We start from the raw sequence: 25,198 nt of genomic DNA, 5'->3' as shown, positions 1-25,198 counted from the left end.
TAATCGATGCAGCCCTACCTGCGAAAATACAGTAATGACATTCCTATCATCTTTAGCTGTACTTTGCGTTTTGTGCTAAACATCAGCATGTTAGCATTGTCATTGTGAGCATGTTACCATGCTAGCGTTAACATGTAGCCCAAAGTGTCACTGTATCTAAGTAGAGCTGAGCAATGGAGAAAATAATTTAAGTTAAAGATGGCTATTAATTGCCACCAATATCTACAATAGGATTATAATAGCATTACTATCAAATGTGTTTACTGTAGGAAGCCAATAGTAACCCTGTAGTTTCCATGGTAACCTGTGCTGACCCTTGCATAGTAATGCCAAACAGACAAAAAGTAACAAGAAAGCTTTTGCAAGAGTCCAGCTCTTTGTCCTTTGCTCAAAAATGGCCCTAGACTCAGTTTACTAGAAGATAGAATATTAATCTGACACTTTTGCAGACATTTGGCCTTTCAGGGCATGCTTTTTATTTCAGAGGAGTATGAAAGTAACATTAGAGGACAGCCATCATGATTAAAAAGATGGAGCTACAGTAAAAATTACATGACAAATGAAATAACAGTTAAGAAAGTTGTCAAAGGGAACCAAGGAGAGGTTCATGACTTATTACACACATTTCCAAACATGAAAAATAGTGTTCAAATGGAGGCAAAGGTCAGCTGATGAAGTGAGTAATTCACACAAATTTCTCTGAAAACTTGCAACATGCAAATACAACCAGACAGTTCACTTTAGCGGGGTTCTGATTAACCTACAATCATAAGGGGTTTTATAAATCAGTCACAGCCTCCTTCAGCAGGGAATCTCCAAGAAAACATAAACATGTAGGAGGTAAAGTACCTGAACCTTAGCTGGTTAAACTGCAACTGAAAAACAAAGTGTCATGGTTCATTTATGTATTCCTTTTTGTTTTGTTTTATTTGAGACCGGTTGACGAGCGATAAAACTGAAGGACCTAGAAGAGGACTACAGGCATGATGGGAAGTAAAGGGGTAACCCGTGTACACACAAACATTTAAAGACTGTTGGGGCCCAAAAAAACAAAAACACAGACGTGTTGATGAGGCTTTTGAATAGAATCGGCAGAAGGTTTGCTCCACTTTTTCTATTGATCTCATTGTCACTGTCCTTTGGACTTTATGACTTGATGATATTGGTCTGCATGAGCATTTCAGATTATTGTAATCAAATGTTAGCCACTTTTAAAGGTATACTACACACATACATTATGTCCAAATTAAAGAATTGGGTGACATTTCTGTGACTTAAAATCTCCATGAAATTTATGTTTTTCTTTATTGTTCTTGTTCAAATTAAATACTGCTTAAGACTGTGGTGTACAATCTGTTCTTTCAACAGAATTATAACTTTAATAAAATCCCCAAATTACTGAATGTATTTATTGAACATTATATCAATTCACTTTTAAAGTTAGTGAATTTAACTATTTGGGCCATATTAAAATACCTCCTTAACCCAATCACACTGATCAAAACAGCCAGGATGTATCCTGAAGGAGATGTAAAGTATATAAATATGTAATGTAACATTGCTCATTCTACAGTGTGCCTAACGTGCACACTATTTAATAGAAAATAATACGTGGATGTACTAAAATGACCAAAGCTATGCAGGGTCAAAGTGTCCAGGGTCAAGTGGGGACGTTCTGCTTGGAAACTAAACAAACCTTCTGACACATGTAATGATGAGGAAAGAAAATACATTTTTTATTTAAAGTCCAGGAGACATGAATTTCTTAGGTGTGGCTTTGTGCTACAAATTAATAAAAGTGTTTAAATACATTTTTACAGAATATAGGCCCAAATAACAATTAGCTACACAAACAGCAATTTTTTTTGTTCACAGTCATGCTTCACGCTAACTGTTCCTCAACAACTCCTCTAGATTATATTACTCAATAATTCTACATTGAATGGAATAGTGATGGATAGTTTCTGGGGCACAAAAACAATGTGATGGGATGTACTTAAAAACCAAGACAGACTGCGGTAAATGCAGCTAAATGCCGTCTTCCCTTTTGGTTTTAAATGGTTTTATAATTCTCTGAAAACAGGGTTTATGGAGGTGTTTATACTCAAAACATCAATTGGATATATTCATTAATAAGAAAAGACATTTCTGAAATAATTTTCAGTTCTCAGCACTTTGCCTCTGAGGAGCAGGACATGATGACCGCGATCTTAAGGTGCCATCTCTGCAGTATATTTACACCTCAGGTCCAGGAGTCCTGTGTTGGCTCTGTTCAGACGCAGCATTACAGATAAAAACAGACAAAAACCATCTCTTATGGAACATGTTTGGATGTCTGTCTTGTGCATTTAGGTGTCAGCTCTACACTATCTATCTGATAACATTTCACATCACTCCTGTCAACAGCACGACAGAGTCTGTTTTTCTGTCCTTGCACGGCTGGTGCAACGGCGCTCTCTGGTGGCTAACCCTGAGTCACATCACGTCCCGTCTCCTGTAAGCTGAAGACACTGAGCACTGCTGTGTGTCACAGCTCAAGCAAAACCACTGACCGTAACCACACTGTACATATACATGGAGTGTATATATATATATATATATATTCACACCACAGATGAAACAGATCAAACTTTCCTCTCCCCGCTCCCTCCAAAGTGTTTCCCAACCTGACTCATGGTTTTCCATTGACACTGCTGGAGTTCTTGTTGCGGCTCAGCCAGGACGGCAGGAGGCTGCGGGGCCTCGGCGGTCGGGCTGGGGCCTGCGCTAGGCGGACCATGCGCGGCGAGCGCCACACCTTAATGGTAGAGTCATCGCTGGCAGACAGCAACAGCTCCTGGTCAGCGGGGCTGAACGCCACCGAGTTCACCACGTCATCGTGAGCCAGACGTGCCAGACAGATGTTGTAGTGACGGTCCCAGATGTAGCCATGCTTGTCCTCTGCTCCACTACAGGTAGGAGTGGAGAGATAAGTCAGTGAAGCCTTCACAATGAAATTATTTCAACAGTGTTGTCAAAGCATTTACTTCAGTCTGTTATTACTAGGGCTGCAACAAACCATTATTTTCATTATCGACTGATCTGCCGATTATTTCCTCCATTAATAATAGTAAATTAATAATAATCTAAATTAGAAAACAGTGAAAAATGTCCATCTCAAGTTCCGAGAAGGTCAAGTTGATGTCTTCAAATTGCCTGTTTTGTGTGACCAACAGTTCAAACCCAAAGATATTCCCTTTACTATCAAATAAGACAAAGAAAAACAGCAAATCCTCAGATTTGTGAAGCTGGAACCAGTGAATTATTTGCATTGAAATATATATATTTTTTAAATCAGTTATAACACTGTTGCTGATTAATTTTCTGTGCTTTTAATCAACTTATTGATTAATTGACTCTTCGTTTCAGCTCTAAACATTACCTGCTTTGAAGTCACTAAAAAGAACTCTCTCACTTCATAATACGACGCTTAGAGACAACACCGATGTGCAAAAGATCTTTTCCTATCAGTGTTTACACTACTTACATATTAAAGGATACATTTGATTTGACAAAGTCAGACTGATAAAACCTCATACTAGCCTTAGCTGAATTTTGAAATTTGTTTTGCACAGAATGAGGACTGTGGATTTTGTCCCTCATCACTTACATTGGACAGGAGGAATGATTACAGCAACCAGTAACTCTTTAAATGTACATATGGACATGTGAGTATTGCTTTAAGACAGACTAGAAAAAATGTGAACCTATCTTTTAATGCAACAGCAATACAGTACTTGAATGAAGGCTAAATGTGATAGTTAAGCTGCACATAAGTGCTGATATGAATAATGTTTTTTCCAGATTCAGACCATGATTACATGATATGGAGTACAACCAACATTATACAATAAAATAATGACAAAACAATGGCAGGAATGAAGTGCAACATGAATTACTCAAAACAGTAGTAGCAAAGCAGTATTTATGAGGTATTTTTCAATTGCTTTTGGTCTTCTGTCAACAGCTTTGGAAATCCCCAAAGACTCTCAAACACTATCCCCTGGGGTAATCAATACTACCCACAAGGCAAATACAGTACACTTATATATCTGTGGTGGGTGAGTTTGGCTAACATACAAGCTACTTTTGCAAGTGGATTGCTTCTATTCTGAAACTGGTTTTGGGTGGAAACTCTTCAGAAATGTATTCTGTAATGTATCAGCCAGCGGAGCCAGTGAGGTTAGCTTCCAATCCTGAATTATTTTTTCTCTTCGTGATGAGTTACATCATTTCATTTCTACCTTCTTGTTTTTGTTTTCCTCCTAAATGAAACCTCATTTGTCTCATATGTCTCATATGTCTACCCAATATGCCAGTATGGAAACAGAGATGTTACTACGAAATGTGCAGTAAAATTGTGGTGACAAATTTTCTGCCATTGCAGTATCACTTCCCTATTTGTACATGACCACTTAATGACAAAACATAGGCAAATTAATGTTTAGGGCTGCGAGTGTGAAAATTGCATCTATTCTGGGAAAAGTAGACAGTCTTCTGTCACCCACCTGGCAACAAAGTCCCTGCTGACATCGAGGAAGATAAAGAAGCACTCGTCATTAGGCGTGAAGGCTCGGTGAGCGCGCAGACTCCTTCTCTCCTCCCTCAAACTCTTTAGATCGATCACATGCAGGTCTATCTCTTCAGCAATGGGAGGAGGGGACATGGGGTCAGAGATCACACACCCGACTGGCCAAGCCCGGCTATTCACATAAAGGTACCTGATCAATTAAAGGAAAGGAGTAAAATTCTGAGTCATGATAGCATAGGAAATCTGAAAAGTTCATACATGTGTTGCATTGGCAAACACAGATACAGTATATGCTGTTTTTTACTAACCCACTGTCACGATCTATTTACACGGCTTTGTAGGTTCTGAAAATATAGTGAAAACATAGTGCAGACCTGCCAACCCTGGACACATTTTTTGAATACCACTTTGGCGACCTAGATGTGTCAGATGCCAATCACTGTTTTTCGCACAATGAATTATTGTACATAATTTGCATACATGCAGCAGTCAAACAGACAAAAAAGTGAGGGACGCACTGATATGAAAATTCTTGATACCAATGACAGATTGTTTACAAAATATAATATAATACGCCAATACTGTTGATTGGTCATTTATGCCTTATGTTTGTCCACTTGTCTTTCAGCTAACTGAACATAGCTTAACAAGGAACACTATTTCACTTAGGCTACACACTAACCTACCACTACTGCTGCATTTATATAGTTTCTATTGATTAGACCTCCATAATAATCAAACTTTAAGGCAATTTGATTTTGGAAAAAAAAAAATTCAGCTAATTTGAAAAGATGATGACAATGTAGCTGTAAAACCCTAACTAGCCTAAACAAACTATTTTGTGGCTATGGTGAAATAAATTAGAGCCAGTTAATACAACTGTTCTCATTACTATTACTATTATTTAATGGTATGATGACCTAATAACAATACAGGCTGAATATGAACATGGCTGTTGAAACTATAGAAGCAATCACATCCCTCCTTAGATATTGTACTTAATTTCTTTTTAAAGTGTCCTCAGTTATAAGGTGGCCAGGTTACTTCTCATGTGTGAGTGTAACGTTAGCTAGTGCTACTGAATCACAAGCATTCGTGGTTAGAACGCCTGTTTTGTCAGTCAAATGTATATCAAACCTGTGAGTGCTATTACTCATTTTGTTGAGAAACATTAGGACTTTCCAATCAGTATTATCTCACAAGCAAGCAAATATATCTGAGAACATGACAGGTGAAATGGAAATACATGGGCTTTACTGATTTGGAAGGCTTCCTGCAGCAACTTCTAGGTCCACACAGTGTGGCATGACTGACATTAAACATTGTACAAGGTAAAACGTCATTCGTCTTTTTTTTCCCTTGTTTTTTTATGGGTAGAGCGCTTATTGGTAGGAGATGAAACAATCATCCCAGCTTAATGTCTCCTTTGGCTCGGCTATATTTTTTATCCATTACTTAGGTGTAAAAAAAAAAACAACAAAAAAAGACATACCTTTGCATACCTTAAAGTAACAATTCGTACCAGCGTACTTTGATGTAAAAAAGCATGCCTGCTACGCAAAATGCAGGTTGGCAGGTCCGCATAGTGAATCTACACATGATTTACTTACCTGTGGTCTGGAGAAAGGCCCATACCAATGATGTGTCCATGGATATCAATGACATGGTCCAGGGAATCAAAAAATTCATCTGAACTCCGCTCTTCCCCAAGTACAGGACCACAAGTGGTCATCTGGTCCGGCTTGATCCGCTTAATACCTGGAAAGGGATAGAGACCACCAATGAGAGGACATGTCAGACAGCATTGTGTGTAATTTCTCTTCTACAAAGTTTCATAAATTCATTGCATAAATGCATTGCATTATATCTGCATGCCTTGGAAGCAATCTTACCTATCTGGTGAGGGGAGTATGTGAGGCTGCCAGTAGTGAAGAGTAAGTATGTTATGTCCTCTCCCTCCCCAGGCTCAGAGGGCTCAATTAGGCTGGAGTCAGGGGCCTTAGTGTGGGCTCTGCCCATCATCCGGGCCACCTGGGTCTCAATCGCCACCTCCCTGGGCCCTACATTTTTACAACTCTAACAGGAAGGAAGGAAGAAAAGCACAAAAAAGAGCTAGAATGAAAAACAATATTACTTTGAAAAATGGATTAAAAGGTCTGAGTTTTACATCTAGCTCACCTGTATAACATGCTCCAGGCCTGAGATGGTGGGCTGAGGAAGGCGGGCAGTGGGGAGGCCGTGACACCAGGCTTCCCTCTGACGCTCCTCGCCCTCCTCTTCCTCGTCTTCTTCCTCACTGCCGGAGGTTCCCAGGTCAAAGAGTAGGGGCTGGTGCTGCTGCTGCTGCTTCCCTTTCTGCCTTCGAGCCTGAGACTGAGCCTCGTAGTCCAGCAGCAAGTCTGGGTTGTCATGACGACGGCAGTGGGCCACCATCACTGTGCGGATGGTGCTGGCATTGAAGTTCTGGATCTTGAAAAGGCGCTTGACCACGTTGACGTTCTCTGATTCAACATCCTGTCAGAGAAAAGGACATTGTGGAGGATTTCCAATCAGTAAGCGTTGACCTGGAAACACATTGTCTTACCTTTACACACTTCCATATATTCACACCTGGGAGCTGCTCAGTTAAACTGAATTAGCTGAATACTTAGCAAAGGGCCCCTTTTTTAAATTGTGTAAAGAAAATTGATGATAGCATTTAAATGGAATGTTTTTCAGTGTTCATTGCAATGGTGGAACAAAGAAACCAATGGGGGCATGTTGTTGAGAAAATTATAAAGACTTGATGAAGAAAAAATACTTTTAAGATGTTCCAGATGTTGTACACTAATATAATCCTATGACACAATACAAGCTAAAAAATATTTCTTCCTGTGGATCCTTCATCCGCACTTGGAAAAGAAAGATTTTGACTGACATGTCTAACAGGCTTTAGCTGCTGCACTGGGTCTCACCTGGAAGGCTTTATTGAGCCAGAGCACAGAGCAGGACGTCATGTTGCCTATCCAGTGCAGGTTCCCAGAGATCAGGTGAGTCTCATTCAGCCAGCAGCCAAACACATCGTATGGCTTGTTCCTCACACGTGACAACAGCATGTAATTTTCTGTAGGGTGTAAGACATGGGGAGAATGGGAGAGTTGAAAACACACACGTTAATGAAGAAAAAATACACACACACAAACTCTTAGTTGGGCTTTTTGATTTAAATAAGATTGAAAGTTACTATGAAACAGAAACTACAACCTCCAAAATTATCATACAGTTGAATCAACACCTCTCTAAAATAGTTTCAACAAAAACTAAACATAACAGGAGGACTGTTGTATTAGACTGCATTAGTTTTAGCTGGGTGTACCTAATAAATTGGCAACAAGAGTGTTAAAAAGGCTGAGACTATGTGACTTTGAGCACACCATCTCATTGCAGTTGTATAAAATTCACTGTTTGCAGTGAATAAAGACAGTATAGCCAATTAAGGTGTTTGTTTTCCTCATTCAAACAAATGGTGATATAACATACATGATGATTCTGGAATATATTGCATTATCACAGATGATACTTGTACATGTTCTTTCTTACATATGTCATGCATATTTACCTACATCAGCCTTCTTTACGCATTACTGTTATTTGTATGGTCTGATCTCATAAGGAGATCACACATACTGATGACACCTTAGTTTGTGGGAGAAAAGACTCCAACAAAATATTATTGTGAAAACTAAAAATAACTCATCTTCAAGAAACATCAACAGGTTGTGGGATTTTACTGATTCCTACCCAGACTGATGACAGCGATTTCCCCATACGAGGAGTGGTGTGGGCCCAAGTACACACCAGACACGAGCAGCAGGGTGTCGTCAGCGTTGAACTGGGAGAACTGGGTGTAGCCCCAGTTAAACTGCCGCATGCTGGAGCTGTGCACCAGTGAGATATTACCATCTAGCCGCTCTGTGTCCCATAGCTGAAAACAAGAAGCCAGAAGACAGAGATTCAATTCCGGCTGGAGATTTGTTGAATGTCATCCCCCATTCTCTCCTTTTCCATCTTGTCAAGCTCTACTGTCAGTATCAATAAAGGCTAAAAATGCCATAAAAAATCTTTCTAAAAAAATGTAAAAAGAAGGCTCAAAAGTCTCCAGTATTTATTATAACTTCAACTACATGTTACAAGAGCTCACTGCCCAAAGTAAGATAGTTCATCCTGTTCAACTCAAAGCTTGCTCAACATGTAGTGTCCAGTTTTCATTTTAAGGCAAAATGAGTGTTGAAACCATGCTATTCATATGATTGGCTGCATGCTAATCACGTGATTGCAGGTACATGAGGCAGCTATGTTGGGAACCCTTCCAGCATGCACTGGGGCAACAGATTCATGGACAAGTTTTGTTTTACGTGTTCTTACATTGTTACTGGTGTTACTTTGTTCTACATTGACTCCCACACTTTGATCACTGTTAAACCGTTAGTTATTACCAGTGACTGTGGTCAGACTACGAGTGATGTTGGTGCATGATTGGTGAGCTTCTCCCCCATGGACGTGCAAGAGACTTTTCAGTGATAATCATAAGCCTGCCATGAAAATGAAACCTTACCAAAATCTCTCAAAAAGCAGCTTTAACTGCATAAACAATTTCTTCCGTTAATCATTTAATACGTTCTAGTGTTCAAATGACAAATTCCCATTTTAATGTCAAATTAAATGTTCTTGCTCCATTGGTCTTTTAACAGTCAGATTATTTTAGTTGAGTTTATGTCTTTTTGTTCACAGTATCCAGCTAACTGTCAATAAGCTGCACTTTTGCAGGTTTGGGTTTAAGGACTTGTTGCTCTGACATCAGCTGCAGATTCATTTTAAACAGCTTTGAAGAACCAAAAAATCATCAGCATTGTTGGTTATACACCTATGAAATTGTTTTGGTTACATTCTATATGGCCCTGTTTTTGTCGAATTATTGGTTGGATTTAAAATGTTATCACCTGCTTCGCGTGTCTCTGACAGTCAAGCTGCTTCCCTGCACACAGTTAAGCACCCAGTCAAGCTACAACATTTAAAACCAAAGATATAATTGAAAGAATATTTCACAGTCTAATGAAACCCCTAAAAAGTAAAACTAAAACTACTACTTAAAAAGATTATCATAACTGAAATTTTGTGAAAGTTTCTTAATCAATTATTGAAACCCACATGTAACTGCAGTACGAGTGGCACTGTGTTGAAAGGACATGTTTTAATCTACTTTTTAGGTTCACCTGTTGCAGCTTGCTTTGGCAAAGTGTGTGTACTTTAGAGCAGGACTACCGGTACACCGGAGAAAAGAAAAGCCCTACAGTCAATCACTTGTCACTGGCAGAAAGTAAGTAAATAAGTTCCAGGATGAAAGTAACCTCAATAATCTTTTAATCCCTACCTTAACAGTACAGTCTTTGGAGCAGGAGGAGAACCGGTGACCCCTGTGAGAGAAAGCCAGGTGGAGGACTTGGTCGCTGTGCTCTCTCAGCGTCTGAACCTCCACACAGGGGATGCAGTCAAACAGACGTCTGAACTCCCTGTACCACGACACAGCCGCTACACGAAGGTAGATCAGGAGTTATTTAAAGCTGCAACCGGTCTAAACATCTATGCATAAAGCTCTTAACTGTTTTTTGCAAAAGTTAACTGTAACAGGACTTTGATTTCTTCTGTTAAACACACGATTCTAATTATTTACCTGGGTGTCGGGGTACAGAGCGTGGTATGCGGTAGTAGCTGTAGAACAGCTCCCTCCAAAGGAACTCATCTCTGGAGACAGCCAGCCACTGTCTGCAGGTCAGACCAGCTCTCAGCACAGCATCATGGGGCAGACGCAGGAAGATCTCCAACACCAGGCTGTCCGGCAGAACTGGGCCACACTCCATCCTAACATCCTGTGTACCACACACACACACACACACACACACACACACACACATCACAGGTACATGGAAGTGATGTTATGTGAAAGCAACTTCAATCCTGTAGCATACAGTTTTTCTAGATGTTTGTGCATCATTTTATTCACACACCCCCCTCAGCCTGACATATTTGATGAAACTCTGGGATCGCCACTAAAATATGAAATAAAGTTTTGTGGGTTTAAACAAAACTTGGCTGCACAACATGAATTTGTAGTAACTGGCCAAATGACGTGATGCCATTTAGTAAAAGGATCAAGACATTTTCACCACTGTATGAAAGACACTATGTGTGGTTATTTACATTATTAATTAATCTGCTAATTATTTTCTCGATTAATAATTTGGTCTATAAAATGTCAGAAAATTGAAAAATCACATCATTTTCCTGAAGCCCAAGTTGCTGTTTTCAGATGTCTGCAATATTAAATTTTTGATTATTGCTATATACCAAATAGAGATGCTATGGTACATACAAGGGCTGCAGGAGCAATTACTTTCATTATCTACTGATCTGCCGATTATTGTCTCGATTAATCGATAAGTTGTTTGTTCTGTAAACTGACAAAAAACACTGAAAAATGCTCATCATAATTTCTCAGAGACGATAGATTTCTCAAATGGTTGAAAAATATCTAACACAGTAAATTGATTATTAAAATAGGTGGTGATACATTTTCAATCGACTGATTGATTACTAAACTAATCCTGCAGCACATAGAAATAATAGATATTCTAGCTAAGAAGATATAATTAAGAAGAAAAGACCTGAATTCAGTCATATTATGTTTCCCTGTGCACCCATGAATAAGTTTACAGCGACTACTCTGAGCCCGGCAGCTGAGAGCTGATAAACAGGTGTGTCTTACAATGCACAGACAGCACTGCGCTGCGTTCAGGTCTCCTGCTGTCAGAGCAGCTCATTAAAGCTATCTTCATTGTATTTGCCATGTCAGTGCATCCTAAAGTACTTATGGACATTGAACTTAATGACTACATTTTCTTCAGAGTTGTCAAAGTAAAGGGCAGTGTGGAAGGGCAGGAAGGGTTTATTATATATGTACAAAGGCATAACTTAGTCGCTGCTGGAAAAGAGCCATGTTAGCGTGGCATTTCCTCAGTTACAACACAATCGTATAACATTGGGAATTTCATGTGAACAACATTTTATACAAATAAATCAGTAACCTTGTCTACCTCTGAGTAGATGTATGCAGCTCTTCTTAGCAGAACCAACCCGCCGTGTGAAGATGACCTAACATGGACATTTTTGTCGCTGTGCGTAAAACTCATAACAAGTTACTGCGTTTACACTGAAAACAGACTGTCCATCCTTCCTACTGACCTACGACACATCAACTAGCTATATATCTGATAACTAGCGGACGTTTATGTGTGTTTGTTAAGCAAAATCAGCTAAGAGTTCATTTTACAGCTATGCTAGCTAACGTTAAGCTAGCCAACTTGTTAACAAGCCAGCTAGCTGTTAGCTAACATTGGTTTTCAACTTTTACCATCCATCTGACGACATTTATTTCTGACAACAAGCGGTTACTTTTATAAACCAATGCTTTCGTTGCATGAGTTAATCAGCGTGGCTCCGTACAAAGTTGTTGACATAAACTGTGACCCACCTGCTGGATCAAAGTATGTTGGAGAGAAAATCAAGCGGCTAGCTAACACCCAAGGCTAGCCACAGAAAAACAGTCCTCCAGCAGCTGTGAATCGACAAGACTCTACTAACAGATAACAACATCATCGCTCCAGCAAGACCAAATAAATCGATTTTGTATTTACAGGTAGTGTAAGATACATTCTCCTCTTAATTATGAGTAAATAATATGTTGCTAATAGCCACAGGACCTTTTGTCTTAGAAAGCATCACAAGGTTGAAGTTAGTCTCTGATTTGCAGTGGTGGAAAGTAACTAAGTGCATTTACTCAAGTCCTGCATTAAGTGCAAATTCGAGGTACTTTTACTTTACTTGAGTATTTCCATTTTATGCAACTTTATAATTCTACTCTACAACATCTCAGAGGCAAATATTGTACTTTTTACTCCACTGCATTTATCTGACAGCTTTAGTTACTTTACAGATTACAATTTTTCAGTACTTTCCTGTCCAGTGAAAACCATTTATCTCCAAATTTGGTGATTTTGAATTTAAACTTTTCTGATAAACTGAAGTGTCCCTTTATGTGTTGAGAAAATTCTCCTACTTCTTAAGCTAAATAAACAATTTAAAACCTCTTAGATTAGCTGGAAAATGCATCATCACAAAGCTGAAAACAGGGCTGTTTTTCTGAGCTCCTGAAAAGTTGACTTTTTAGAGATAAGTGGATCTCACAGTGCAGCTACGCTACAAACACATGCTGATCTCACAGAATATGATGCATTGCTGTAGATTAATGTACCCAACAGTATATAAAGTAGTTAAAATTTGCACAGCCTTAAACATCTACAGCAGTAAAATGCAACATACACATGAATGCAGCAGTAATATTAATCCAGAAACATCAGATATAGTAAAACACTTTTCCTTTCTTGAAAATGGCAGATTATTATATATTATTCTTTAGATCTTTTTGTATCCAAAAACAACATTGTCAAAGGTATATTATATTTTTATTGTAGCACTGAGAGATGCCATTCAATGCTAAATTACAAGTATGTCCATATAAAACAGAATTTAATATGTTTAATGTCATGAGCTGATGAGAAACTTACTGACTTGGTTTATGAAGTGTGAAACAGATTAATTGTGTTTTTTCCCCTTTGAGAATTAGATTTTTTTTTCACTTGTAAAAACTAAAACACACACAAATACCATGATGATGATGGTGATTGAAAAGTTATTTTGGTAACTTCTCCCCAGCAAGATCCCTGCAAAAATCTTTACTTATTTGTTAAATTATGGGGAAAAAAAGCTTGCTATTGAGATGGTTAAGACTGCAGATTGAGATTGAAACAATGCAGTAATTTTGTTACTATATTTCTCTAATTCAATATTTCCTCACAAAAACTGCCAAATATACGTCAAAGTCTTCGCACCTTGAATGTGGTTGTTATTATGATCAAATGCTCATGATGGATATATGATTATTTAGTTGTTGTTTTTTTAAATCTACATACATTTTATGAAAAGATCCCGTATACATTTATACACTATTCTTACTTCAATTACTGTCAGTGGCAATATCTCATTTTGTTTTTTTTTCAGTATTTTCAGAAGTGAACCTACAATGGGAAAATTAAGGAAAAACACACATAGCAGTGATACTTCCAGTATCTGTGTGGTGGCTCTCAGTCCACTGACATCAGAGTGAGCTGTGACACCAGTCAGCGGAGTACTAGAGTCTCTGTGAGACTGAGAAACGCTGTGTCATTGTCTTGTAGTGTCACTGTGCACACACACATCTTTACACTGAGCTCATGGGAACAGATGAGCTGGACTTCAAGACTAACTCCTAAAGAAAACATTAAAGTGGAACTATGCTGTGACTACTATTCTCTGGTAAGTATTAAAACGCTCTGAGACATATTTATAGTGAGTCTTTAAACGCAATTTTGTAGCAAACAGGTTTTATAAACAAGATCTTATTGTGGATAATGACATATTTTTCCCCTATAGACCACCTTATTCTTCTCACTGTGTTGAGAAGCTAATTTGAATGAATTAAAGACGTAAATCATAAAAATGCACAGTAGGATTGTGTGTAAAATGGAGCGTGTTAAACCTGATAGGGGTGGGATCAAGTTACCTGCATGACATCTCAGCAGAAAAGACTTGTGGCTGATACTACAAACAGATAAAAGAAGGATTCCTGTCTGTTTCACATTGTCTTCCTTCAGCACTGCGCAATGCCGCTGAGTGGATAGTTTCCTGCTGTGGCTCCCGCTCCTCAAAGAAGGACAGGACAGCAGCAGGATGCCTATACCAGTACAAAGGTGCAAATTGTACCATTTTGAAATAACGAGCTACTTAATTCTGATGGCTAAACTGTCTTGTTCTCCTCATTGTGCAGGGCAGAACGTGTGGACAGTCTCTAGTGATGAAAAAACATCCAGTCAAAATCCTCCCTAATTCCTCCCAGCAGAGTGGAAAGAAGAGATGCCCATATTTCCCCACCACCTGATTTACCTCTCAGGTGTATTTACCTGATCTGTGTTGCTCTGTGCTTGTTATAATGACGACTTGTCCCAAAACTCCTGGTTGGGAAGTTGGATGATGTCTGACAGCTGTCAAGTGCAGCAGTGGCTCAGAAGTGGCTTACAATCTACTGTATGTACCGATCATTTATGTGGTAGAAATGCAATGTGGTCAGCACATCAAATTAATCCAATTAATAAAATAAATGGTCAAGATTATGTCATTGTCTGTCATGAAAGTGTCCTTACATGGTTTCTCCAGGAGAGGCCCACTTTTCTCTTATGAGACTCTCTTTTCCTGAGTGTGTGGCGCCATCATGTGGAAGAAAAACAACTGCAGGAGACAATTACCCTCTGACTGAAGACAGAAAACTAGTTTATTAATTACTGAGAGGAAACAATATTGAGTAATAAGATATTAAATGAGACAATTTCAAAACAAGTTTTTGCTCAGTATATAATCATTAGGAACTTCTCATAACCAAATGAGAGTGCACATTATAGATGGTCAGCCATTCACAACATAGTGCACATAAAATGTATAAGATAAAAACACTTTTTCAAAAATTCCACCTCTTTGACACAAATAAAGTGCTTGTTGGTTTCTTTATTTATTAACTATTAATCGCTACTTTTATGTGCGTTGAACTGTTTTAATGAAGATAGAATAGAATACAACTTTAATGTCCACAAAGGTGGAAAATTGTCTTTGGCAGCTCATTAAAACATCAAAACACACACTCATAGACACACACACACCACATAACAACAACACTCACAGTTTGAATACTGCAAGTAATAAAATACACAAAATTTAAGAAAAGCACCTTAAGAAAAAAAGCCTCTAAGAACTGAGTGACCCGACTGCCTGTGAGATAAATGACTTCTTATAATAAAGAGGCCGGGTACAAGCTGGACAAGTCTATCGCAGGGCTAACACACAGACAGAAAAACACATTCACACCTGCAGTATTTTAGAGTTTCCAAAACACCTGCTGTTCTTAGACTGTGGGGGGAAACCAGAGGAAATCAGCGCAGATAAAGGGAGAACAAGCTAACTCCTCAGACTCTTCAAACTCCACAGGTTCAAACCCAGGATATACTCCACCTGCTGTGAGGCACCAGACCACTGAGCCAATGTGCTGCTTACCTGTCCACTTGCTGATACAGGTAAAGCATCATCAATAAAACTTTCTCTCAAAAGTGACTCTCTATTGATATGACCAACAAAAACCTAAAATTCACCTTAAAATTATGTTTAAAGTGGTTGGTTGAAAACATGCACAAAATCTTCATGATTGATGCGCAGTAAAAGGCGCTTTCAAGGCAAAGGCTTTCATTTTCTATGAGCAAAATCCTTCAGAACTCTTTTTTAATGTAAAAAACGTACACTTACCTGTCTTGTGTTTTATTTTTTTATTTTTTATAAATCTTTATTAAGTTTCAACAAGTTCAAACAGCGGTGCACGGTGGCAGAGCGGCTAAAGCTCCTGCCTCCCAATAAGGAGATCGTGGGTTCGTGGGATCGATTCCCGGACCAGACCAACATCACACAATCTCTCTGGGTGGAGTCTGCATGTCCTCCCCGTGTTACCGTGGGTTCTCTCCGGGTTCTCCGGCTTCCTCCCACCGTCCAAAGACATGCATGTGTAGGTTAATTGATAACTCTAAATTGCCCGTATTGAATGAATGTGAGAGTGAATGGTTGTCTGTCCTTGTCTGTGTCTGTGTTCGCCCTGCGACGAGTTGGCCACTGTCCAGGGTGTACCCTGCCTAAGGCCCAAAGTCACTGGGATAGGCTCCAGTCACCCGCGACCCCTAACGGGACCAAGCGGTAGAAAATGGATGGATGGATGGAAGTTCAAACAGCAGTTCACTCACAGTCGACTCTTGTGTTTTACCCTGCCTGCCACTTAATGTGTACTGCGATAGTCAAACTCCCCCATGATGCAGAACAGGCGAGGCAGTTTAGAAAACAAGTCATTAAATTATTTGGCAAATTGTGTGTTTCTTAGTAATGATATTTTCTTAATAAAAAGAAGTGTTGAGATGATAGACTCTTGGGCAGGTTTCCTATTTTAATTTAAAACTTGGTATTTCATCTTTGAGAAAAAAAATCTTCAGATCTCTTTTTTCGTTAGTTAAGTAAACTATCCGATGGAATCAGCTTGGAGTTATACAGTCAGAAAAGCAGTGTGTTTTCAGCCAACAGGTTAAAATGCATGCACTCTTTTAACAGAGGCAGATCTCTACAGATGAAGTTCACCATGAACAGCACATAAACCAACTAAATTCAACTAATTACCATCATATGTAATATCATATCATATTTATTTAGAATAGAAGAAAGCACAAATGTATTTACATTCACATGTACAGTAGCATACAATACAATTTTACAATTACACAGTATAGTATACAGTCTGTGCAAGGTTAAAGTGACAATTTCAGTTTACAGTGTGGAACGATGCAGCTGAAACAATGTACGCTGGTGGCCACATCCCTTAGTTTCTACTTAGTGTACACAAATCTCTGACTGTTGTTCGAAAGTACTTTTCACCTGAGCTGGTGAGGACGTGATGCAAAATAAAAAATGTAGGGGGAACAAAGTCTCACATTTGTAGTGATATATGACACTTGTTTACACAGAGAAGCATTAATAACAAATTATTTGCAAAATCTTGAGTTGTTTTTCAGCATATTTCAGCTTTCCAAAATACAGACAATCATTAAAACACCTTTCTGCTGGAATTTGGATCACATGATAGCCAAAGAAACAAGCAATACAAATAAGGCTGCTTTACTGTCACATCAGCTCATTTATTTCCTTAATGGAGGCCTGTCTCATCGGGATCTCCCTTTACTTCTCCACTACGGCTCTAATCTAAAGTGCAACGTCGTTCTGAGTGACTGTCCATCCGTGTTTCCGTCATCATAGCACCATGGTCGGAATGTGGTGCACCAGGGGCATCTGGTGCTGGTGGGGCATGGCCGTGATCTGTGGAGGAGGAGGGGACACTCGGGATGGCACGTCGGCGGCGTGCGCCACCGGTTTGTGCCGTGCGCTCTTCTGGTGCGCCCTCAGGCCCGCCAGCTGCGAGTAGGCGCTCTGACAGACGTGACACTTGTAGGGCCGCTCGCCGGTGTGCAGGCGGACGTGGTTTCGGAGCGTGGACGACTGGCTGAAGCGGCGGTTGCAGAAGCGGCAGACGAAGGGCTTGTCCAGAGTGTGGATGCGCATGTGGGAGCGCAGGTTGCTGCGGGAGTTGAAGCCGCGGTGGCAGATGACGCAGCGCATCCGACCGGCCGTGATGGATGAGGGGGGGGAGCAAGCGGAAGGGCCGTCACAGGGGTGGGACTCATCTGGGAGAGGAAACAAAGAGGAGGGAGATGAGTTCAAGTTAGTCTCAGGAGGGTGCTGCTGCTCAGAGGTTCATCTGTATGTTTTGTATTTAAAAAATAATCAAACATTTGTATCTAAAAATGAACCACAATGATATAAACTGGCTTAGCAGGTGTTCTCTGTATAAAGCCATGACACCCACAGACAATAAAAACAAGCTGATCCGTAAAATTACTCACCATTCCTGTTTTTCTTCTGCTGCTCTTCATCTGTTCCTGGAACTCCGGGAATTCCCAGGAAGGTGTTGTGGGTGTTTCCATACCAGACAAGAAGCTCCTGGTCCGGTGGGATGGTCTGAGGAAGGAAGAAAATAGGTCAGAGGTCAGCTAATCAACGTGATTTCAGTTTGCTGCTCTGTGACTGGTGCAACTGGTAAAGAAATCACACGTTCAATTATCCTGTTGGCCAGCAGGCGGCGCTGTTCTAAAGGGCATTTACATTCTTAGTGGTCGTCAATAAAATCCCATAAAGCCACCCAAGGCCCAGTACATGTATTCAGACCCACAGTAGTATTTTTGCAAGCTGCTGAACAGAAACAGAATTTGAGTTCATTCTCACCTCCACCGCCTTGTAGAAGATGCTGCTGCCGATCTGCACCACCTCCAGGTTTTGCTCCTGTTCATTCCGGGCGCACTTGATGTAAGTCATCCAGCTGCGCTGGTCCTCCTGGCTGGCATCGATGAAGTAGCGCACCGTGCCGTCTTCATTGAACACCTGAGCTCACACAACAGCGAGGAAAAACCGCGTCAATATTATAACAGGGGAAGGAAGTTATAAAAGACGTACAGGCATGCCCTGCAGGCTGAATAGGCAGAAACTGAAGTCTCAGCTCACCTCCCACATGAGGTTGTTATTCTTGAGCAGGTCCACGTGTTCAGGGGACAGGACTCTCCCGGTGAAAGGGCCCATCTCGGTTCCTGCTTTGATCCAAGTCTTTGAGAAGATGCCCAGACCTTCTCCAGGGATGGAGCTTTGGGCGATGATCACTTCACTGGGCAGCACCAGGCTGGACAGCTTCTGCACCTCTGCAAGTATAAAGAATGAGATGTGAGCACGCAAAATGGAGACTAAAATAGAGACAAGGCCTGCGGAAAATAGATGTTAGAAACAGAGACTGTGCGGCAGTATCTTCAAATAGATTTCTGAAAATGTGCACGAGTAAAACTGCACAAAAAAGTAATTCAGTTAAAGCAGAAATGTTGTTCCGCAGGGCGAGCTGATGCCAAAGCGCCTCGTGAAACAGGATTGCTGGAAAAGTCCCGAAAGCAGCACATGGGCTGGATCTTATTTTAGTCACGAAATATTAAGCTACACCTTATCCTCCGTTTAATTCGATTATCTGGTTGAATTGAACGTTTTTGTTGTGCAGAGAAACCCCCTCGGAAAGCATTTTCATCCGCATCAAAAAGGGAAAAACGAAAAAAAATCTTGCGCTTCTTTAATGTCAAAATCAAAGATTTTTTTTTGAGTCTGTGAAAAAGCCCGAGCGAATAGGGGTTAAATGGTCCTCTATTGCACAGGGTCCAGTAATTTGTCATGCTTCAGATGTGATATTCATTAAACTTTACTGGAAAAGAAACGGCTAATTCCAAATTCATTATCCTTTTAAGAACTTTGTAGCAATAAATTTGCGCTGAATGAAACCAGGACTTGTTTAAAAGACTCAGGAATTTCTGCAACAAAAAAATGGAAAGGCGATTAGATGGTTGACATGCAATGAATAGCATTAGATTTAGCCTTCACGGTGCATTATGCGAGGAACAGCAAATCTTTTAAGGAGAGAGAAAGAGAAAAGCTCCGGAGCCCCATAGCTGCCAAGAGAGGAAAAGAGACTGTCCGGAGATTGATGAATGCGGGATAAAAACCCGGGACATCTCAAAGAAAGGAAACCTTTCTCTCCTCGAGGTTTAAGTGGAAACTTTCCCAGGTCAAGCACAAAGTTAACCAAATGAATTTAATGCCCTGCGTCTTTCAATCAGCGGCAGTTACACGCCTAACAAGCCTCTAAACGCGAGGTCTCAGAGCTCTGAAAGGGTTAATGCGTTAAATGGGTCGAAATAAAAGCAGCAAAATGAGGAGAAAATGCAGAAAACAGCAACAAGTTAGTCAGAGAAACTTTGGGAAATAAATGTTTGAGAAGGACAGTGAATGTTAGTTTTTTGGGGGGCACAGTGTGGCATCTTCTAAAAATGATGTGTGATGATATTGTTGGGACAAAATGCCCAAATGTAGCTGTCAGTGGAGAAAAGAAAATAATTCAGCGATAGGCTGCGAATTCGTAGGAGATTGCATACGGGCTAATGTAAGCACACACAAACAATTACTTAATCAATACTAAAATCAAGTCATGATTTTTATTCCCATAAAGCGCTACAGAAGACACATTGGGCTTAAATAAAACGCTTAAAATCACTAAATTATGACGCAAAACTGCAATTAAAACCTTCCAGACATGCACAACAATGTGGTAAAACAGTCAGGACCAAAATGAAAGAAAACAGTTCCACAATAAAGCAGCATGTCAGCCTACCTCCCGCGAAGGACTGAGCCAGCACCTCGGCGGTGAAGGCGGTCTTGGGGCTGCTGCCGCTCTGCCGCTCCTCCGCCAGGTGTTCGCCCAGCACGTTCCTCCACCTGCCGTACAGGAAGCTGTGCAGGATGTCCGAGGTGATCACGTCTGACAGCGAGCGGCTCGGACACTTAAATCCAGACTTGAGAGCCAAAGCGTCTGCGGGTAGCACGGAGCCCATGTTGCAAGACGCCAAAACAAAATGACAACAGCGGTGCAGCTGCAAGTGGAGCGATTAAAAAAAAAAAGAAGAAGAAGAAGACGAAGAAGAAGTGGACACTAAGAGCTGCTCCTCAGTCCGTCCTTCTGCTCCAAGCTGTCTGTGCGTAAAGCTGCCCTGCCCGGCTGTGAGGGTCTCTTTATATAAGTGGCTGGTGTGACCCCTGTCTAATTACTTATTAATGACACACCCCTCACCGCGTGGACCTGCCTGCCGCAGCGCAACACACCAGCGAGAGACACACAGAGAGAAGAGTGGCCAAAACTTTATTTTAGTAATTAACCGCACTTAAAGCTGGACATTATGCATGTTGACTGACCAAAATGACAATACATACATTTTGTAAAATGTTTTTAAGGTCGAAAAAGTACAAAAATGGAAAGTGTAAAGTGCTTAAAAAGCTTATGAGGGTTGCAAAAAAAAAAAAAAAAGATTATAGCGCAAATAATGAATAGGCTGCAGCACATATGAATATGAATTAAAACAATTGTACACTGTTTAAAATGAAAGTGCATAACTAAAAAGAGTGCAGCAGGATGGCAGAATGTAAAAAGAATAATAATAAAAAAAAACATTTGCGTGAGTGAAAGTGATGAGTTGAGTGTTTCTGTCCGCAGAAGTGGGTCATTGAGTCTGGGAGTTGCTCGCACATTTTTTTCTCAGGCATTTCGTATTCATGCGCTGGTAATATTATTTTTTTTTCTGAGGAGTTTAGCGCGGGAATAACAAGAATGGAAACAAGCTCGACGTGGTTTTTTTTTACAGCATTGTTCGCATGCAAAAAATGCAAAGCTGCTTTGACGTGGTTCACTTTTTCAAGCCCTTGTTGAGGTAAGCGGTTTAATATTCATGGATGTTCGGAGCCCCCTCGGTATTGTGACAACGTTTAGATGAGTATATACGGGCCTTTTCTTCTCCATAGTCACAGTCTTCTGTGTTTTTTCCTCTCTTGCCTATTTTTCGGGCTTGATGGGCTGAGGCTAAATGGGCAGTTTTCCTTCTTTTCCAGCAGAGAGGACATCTTTATTCCATCCCCGGCTCACAGGTTTCCTATTCAGCTCCCCTCCAAGTGATGTCAGGGCCCTGAAAAGTGCTGCAAATCAATCTTTCATGGTGTTTTGAGGGCAATTTGACATCCATGCACTCCTCTTTTCACTCCAGCAACTACAAGGGGATTGTCCGAAAAAGTGGGCAAGTTGTGCTCTCTCTCTCTCCCTCTCTCTCTCCTTCTGGACGAATATGGACTTCAGTGTAATGGGAAAGAAGATATGGCAACTAAATACAATAGCGGAGGGGTTTTTTTTAGCTGCAGAGATAGTGAAAAGGCAAGGTGAGTGACAGGGCACGAAAAAAGATTACTGTGAAACAGCTGCTTTTTATGAGCGGGCCCCTCCTACATTTGTCTCCTTTTCCCAGATGAAATTTCTCTGCTCTTTCAATGGGATTCTTTCTCATCTAGATTGATTTACATTTATAGCATTCATCGCACAAATCCGAGGTAAATGGCGGGGACAGGGGGTGGGGCCGCTTCTTTATTAAAGAGGAATTAAATGAATTGAATTGGGGTAACGCATGGATTTGATTTGCTTATTTATGCATTAACCTATGGTATTATTTGGAGCTGGTAAAGCCGCGGGCATGTCAGCAATAGCAAATCATCCTGCTTAGCTGTTCCATTGTAAAACAATTTAAGCTATTATTCTGTCCATTTAAAGCTTATCAGTTTAATGTGGATGATTGACAATTATTGCACAAAGAATGCGGTAATTGTTTTATTTCAAAGAGCTGGTGGGAAACCTATCAAAGAAAAGCATTTGTTTGTGGATAAACAGCAGAGTTCTCGCTCATCGGGGGGAGAAACAAACAGCCTGAAGGGATCACGTCAAAATAATACATGTGACCATTTAAACGTGAATGATAAAAGTAAACGACAAATTATAAAATAGAATAAGGACATTAAATGTTGCTTGAAAAGTTGCATTTCTTTTCATGTATTTTGCTGCGTAAAGGTATGAATGTATCGGCGGGGTGGGGGGGTGGGGGAGTTATCCTGCTAAAAAATAATTCGCATTAAAACAGATGTTGCTAAAAATATTCCTAAGAATCACTGACTTAGATTTCAGGGCCTGCTGCAGGGAAAGCACACACACACACACACACACACACACACACACACACTTCTGGAAACTGCTGCCGTCCAACCAGCTGCGGGAGAAAAGACTGGAGAGTCTCCGGGGATCCTCCGCAGGGTCATTAAAAACAGATTAAGGTAGCAGATACTGAAGATCGGCTCATCTGTTGCAAAGGTGAGAGAGGTGCAGTCCCTCCTCCTCCTCACCGCCGTAAAAGGGCTTTTCCCCCTCTCTCCCCTCTCTAGCTGGACAGGACAGGGGGAGTCAGGACACCTGCTGTATGTGGAGGAGCTGGAAGTGTGTGCACCTTAAATTACACAGAGAGGGAAGCAGTTTTTAAATCGTTTAGCCTGTCTCTGCATGGCTAAAATATTCAGTTAGAAAAGTGGATTCATCTTCTGTTTCAAGTCCTCAGACACTGAAGTCATAATTTAAACATTATGACCCAATCTAATGCCAAAACAAGTACATGTATGTGAATGTGTATGTGAAGTGCACATGAATCAATCAATAATCAATAATTATATATGATTCTGAAATGGGTCATTCTGCACAATGAGCACTTTTACTTTTGGTACTTTAAAGTATATTTTGATGCTAATATTTCTATACTTTTCCTTAAAAAACTGAATGCATAACTCTTACTTATAACAGAGTATTTTTGGTATTGCTTCTTTTACTAAAATTTCTGAGTACTTCTCTTTCATGTACAGATCAATAAGGCTTAGTGAGAAAAACATTCATTGCTATAAGGAGGAGTTATTCAGGAGCGATGCAGTGAATGGGCCTTAGTGGTGGAAGAAGTACTCAGATCTTTTCCTTAAGTACTTCAGTAAAAGTACAGAAGTATTATCAGATAAATGTATTTAAAGTGTCAAGTAAAAGTACTCAGAATGGCTCCTTGTTGCTGCTTCAAAGTATAAATAGTATTTTAATGCTGTAGCTGGTCGAGCTCATTTTATCTGCTTCCTACTGTTGGACAGTTTAATCCATAACAATGCATCATATTTCGTAAGTAACATTTCAAAGTAACTAGTAACTATAGCTGACAAAAAATGTGTGTACAAAAGTACAATATTTGCCTCAAGTATAAAGTAACATAAAATGCAAATATTACAAGTACAGTACTTGTGTAAATGTACTTTCTATAACTGGACACAACACACACCTACAGAAAACTGCAGTATATCCATGTAAAATAATCTGCGTTTGAAAATTATATATACAAAATGCAGAAAATCAAATGTGTATTATTGCAATAACTTTTTAAAATGTATAATTTTTTTTTTGAGCGAAGAGTTGTTTAATATGCTTGGTCAATTTTGAAGTCATAGCTTGTGGTGATATTGTATTTTATTGCATTATATTGTAAGGTGTAGCTCACAGTCAAGTCAATTTAGCATAAAATCACAAATTTGCCTCAAAGGGCTTTACAATCTGTACAAGCACTGTCCCAAACACTGAGCATACTGTGTCCTACTCTAAATGATGAGGGTTCAAATGCTGCAGCATAAAATAAAAGAGAAAAAGGTGTCCAAGAACGGCCTTTATTAATAACGATCGTGCCTCTCAACCTCACTCTGCGAATGATCCGGGAACAACTAAATTATTAGACGGCCACAAAGGACCACCAGGTCAGAAGTGTCTTTGGGGACGGCGCGTTAAAAAAAAAAAAAAAGAAAAAAGAAGAGAAGAGGATCAAAATCAAGGGCTGGATTTGGAAACAGCTGCACCGCATCAATGCAGGGGCCGGTATGGGGCTGTGCAGGGTCCACTGTGGCAGGAGTCCCCCTGCTGAGTGCAAAGATGTGCAGTGACAAAGCTGGTAGGGGTGGAGAGGAACATCTCACTGGGCAGGAGCCTGAGGGGTGACGTGCTGCTGCTGGACAGTTAACATGTGCAAGGAGGGAAAGGATGGAAATGTTGTATGGATTGTTTAGGGAGCAATGATACGTGGAAGTGTAGGAAATCTGCAGATTGAAATTTGTCATGAAACAGTTTTCTGAGAGACAAACCCAATGCTTTAGTGGCCAAAACATTAAACACCAGTCTGTTTGGGCAAAATTGATAAAAGAGTTGACTTAAACTTTTGATTTTGGCAATCACACCTCAAACCACAGGGAACAGGTCCAGATATGGATGCTGATAACAGACAGATGTTAAAGTCTGCGATATTAAAAATTGTGCTCATATACCAAAATCCTCCAAAAAGTCAGGTGTAA

General features: G+C 40.2%; 2 protein-coding genes and 1 long non-coding RNA gene across 4 annotated transcripts; 1 reads left to right on the top strand and 2 right to left on the bottom strand.

The window, feature by feature from the left end:
• Nucleotides 1-448: 448 nt before the first annotated feature.
• Nucleotides 449-12,270, bottom strand: fbxw5 (F-box and WD repeat domain containing 5). Of its 2 annotated transcripts, none has more exons than XM_044174331.1 (10): nt 12,138-12,270; nt 10,281-10,476; nt 9,981-10,138; nt 8,351-8,534; nt 7,525-7,673; nt 6,749-7,084; nt 6,463-6,646; nt 6,181-6,328; nt 4,548-4,760; nt 449-2,948 (listed from the first exon to the last, which is right to left on the bottom strand). In XM_044174331.1, the coding sequence occupies exons 2-10, from the start codon at nt 10,465-10,467 to the stop codon at nt 2,672-2,674; spliced, it is 1,836 nt and encodes a 611-aa protein (XP_044030266.1). In that variant the 5' UTR covers nt 10,468-10,476; nt 12,138-12,270; the 3' UTR covers nt 449-2,671. The 2 variants fall into 2 exon arrangements, with proteins under 2 accessions (XP_044030266.1, XP_044030264.1); XM_044174329.1 differs by having other exon boundaries at nt 11,701-12,197.
• On the top strand, nt 12,165-14,871 carry LOC122865632. Its single transcript, XR_006375508.1, has 4 exons — nt 12,165-12,302; nt 13,724-14,017; nt 14,356-14,451; nt 14,529-14,871. It is a non-coding gene; the product is annotated as an uncharacterized LOC122865632 (long non-coding RNA).
• Nucleotides 14,872-16,964: 2,093 nt separating this feature from the next.
• On the bottom strand, nt 16,965-21,100 carry LOC122865903 (PR domain zinc finger protein 12-like). Its single transcript, XM_044174922.1, has 5 exons — nt 20,586-21,100; nt 18,890-19,080; nt 18,614-18,769; nt 18,235-18,349; nt 16,965-18,015 (listed from the first exon to the last, which is right to left on the bottom strand). Exons 1-5 carry the CDS (start codon nt 20,803-20,805, stop codon nt 17,585-17,587), a joined length of 1,113 nt encoding a protein of 370 aa, XP_044030857.1. The 5' UTR covers nt 20,806-21,100; the 3' UTR covers nt 16,965-17,584.
• Nucleotides 21,101-25,198: the final 4,098 nt, after the last annotated feature.

The sequence above is a fragment of the Siniperca chuatsi genome, linkage group LG18, assembly GCF_020085105.1.
Source record: "Siniperca chuatsi isolate FFG_IHB_CAS linkage group LG18, ASM2008510v1, whole genome shotgun sequence".
Lineage (NCBI taxonomy): Eukaryota > Metazoa > Chordata > Actinopteri > Centrarchiformes > Sinipercidae > Siniperca > Siniperca chuatsi.
Note: the sequence above shows the minus strand (reverse complement) of the source record. Positions and strands in the feature narration are given on the sequence as shown.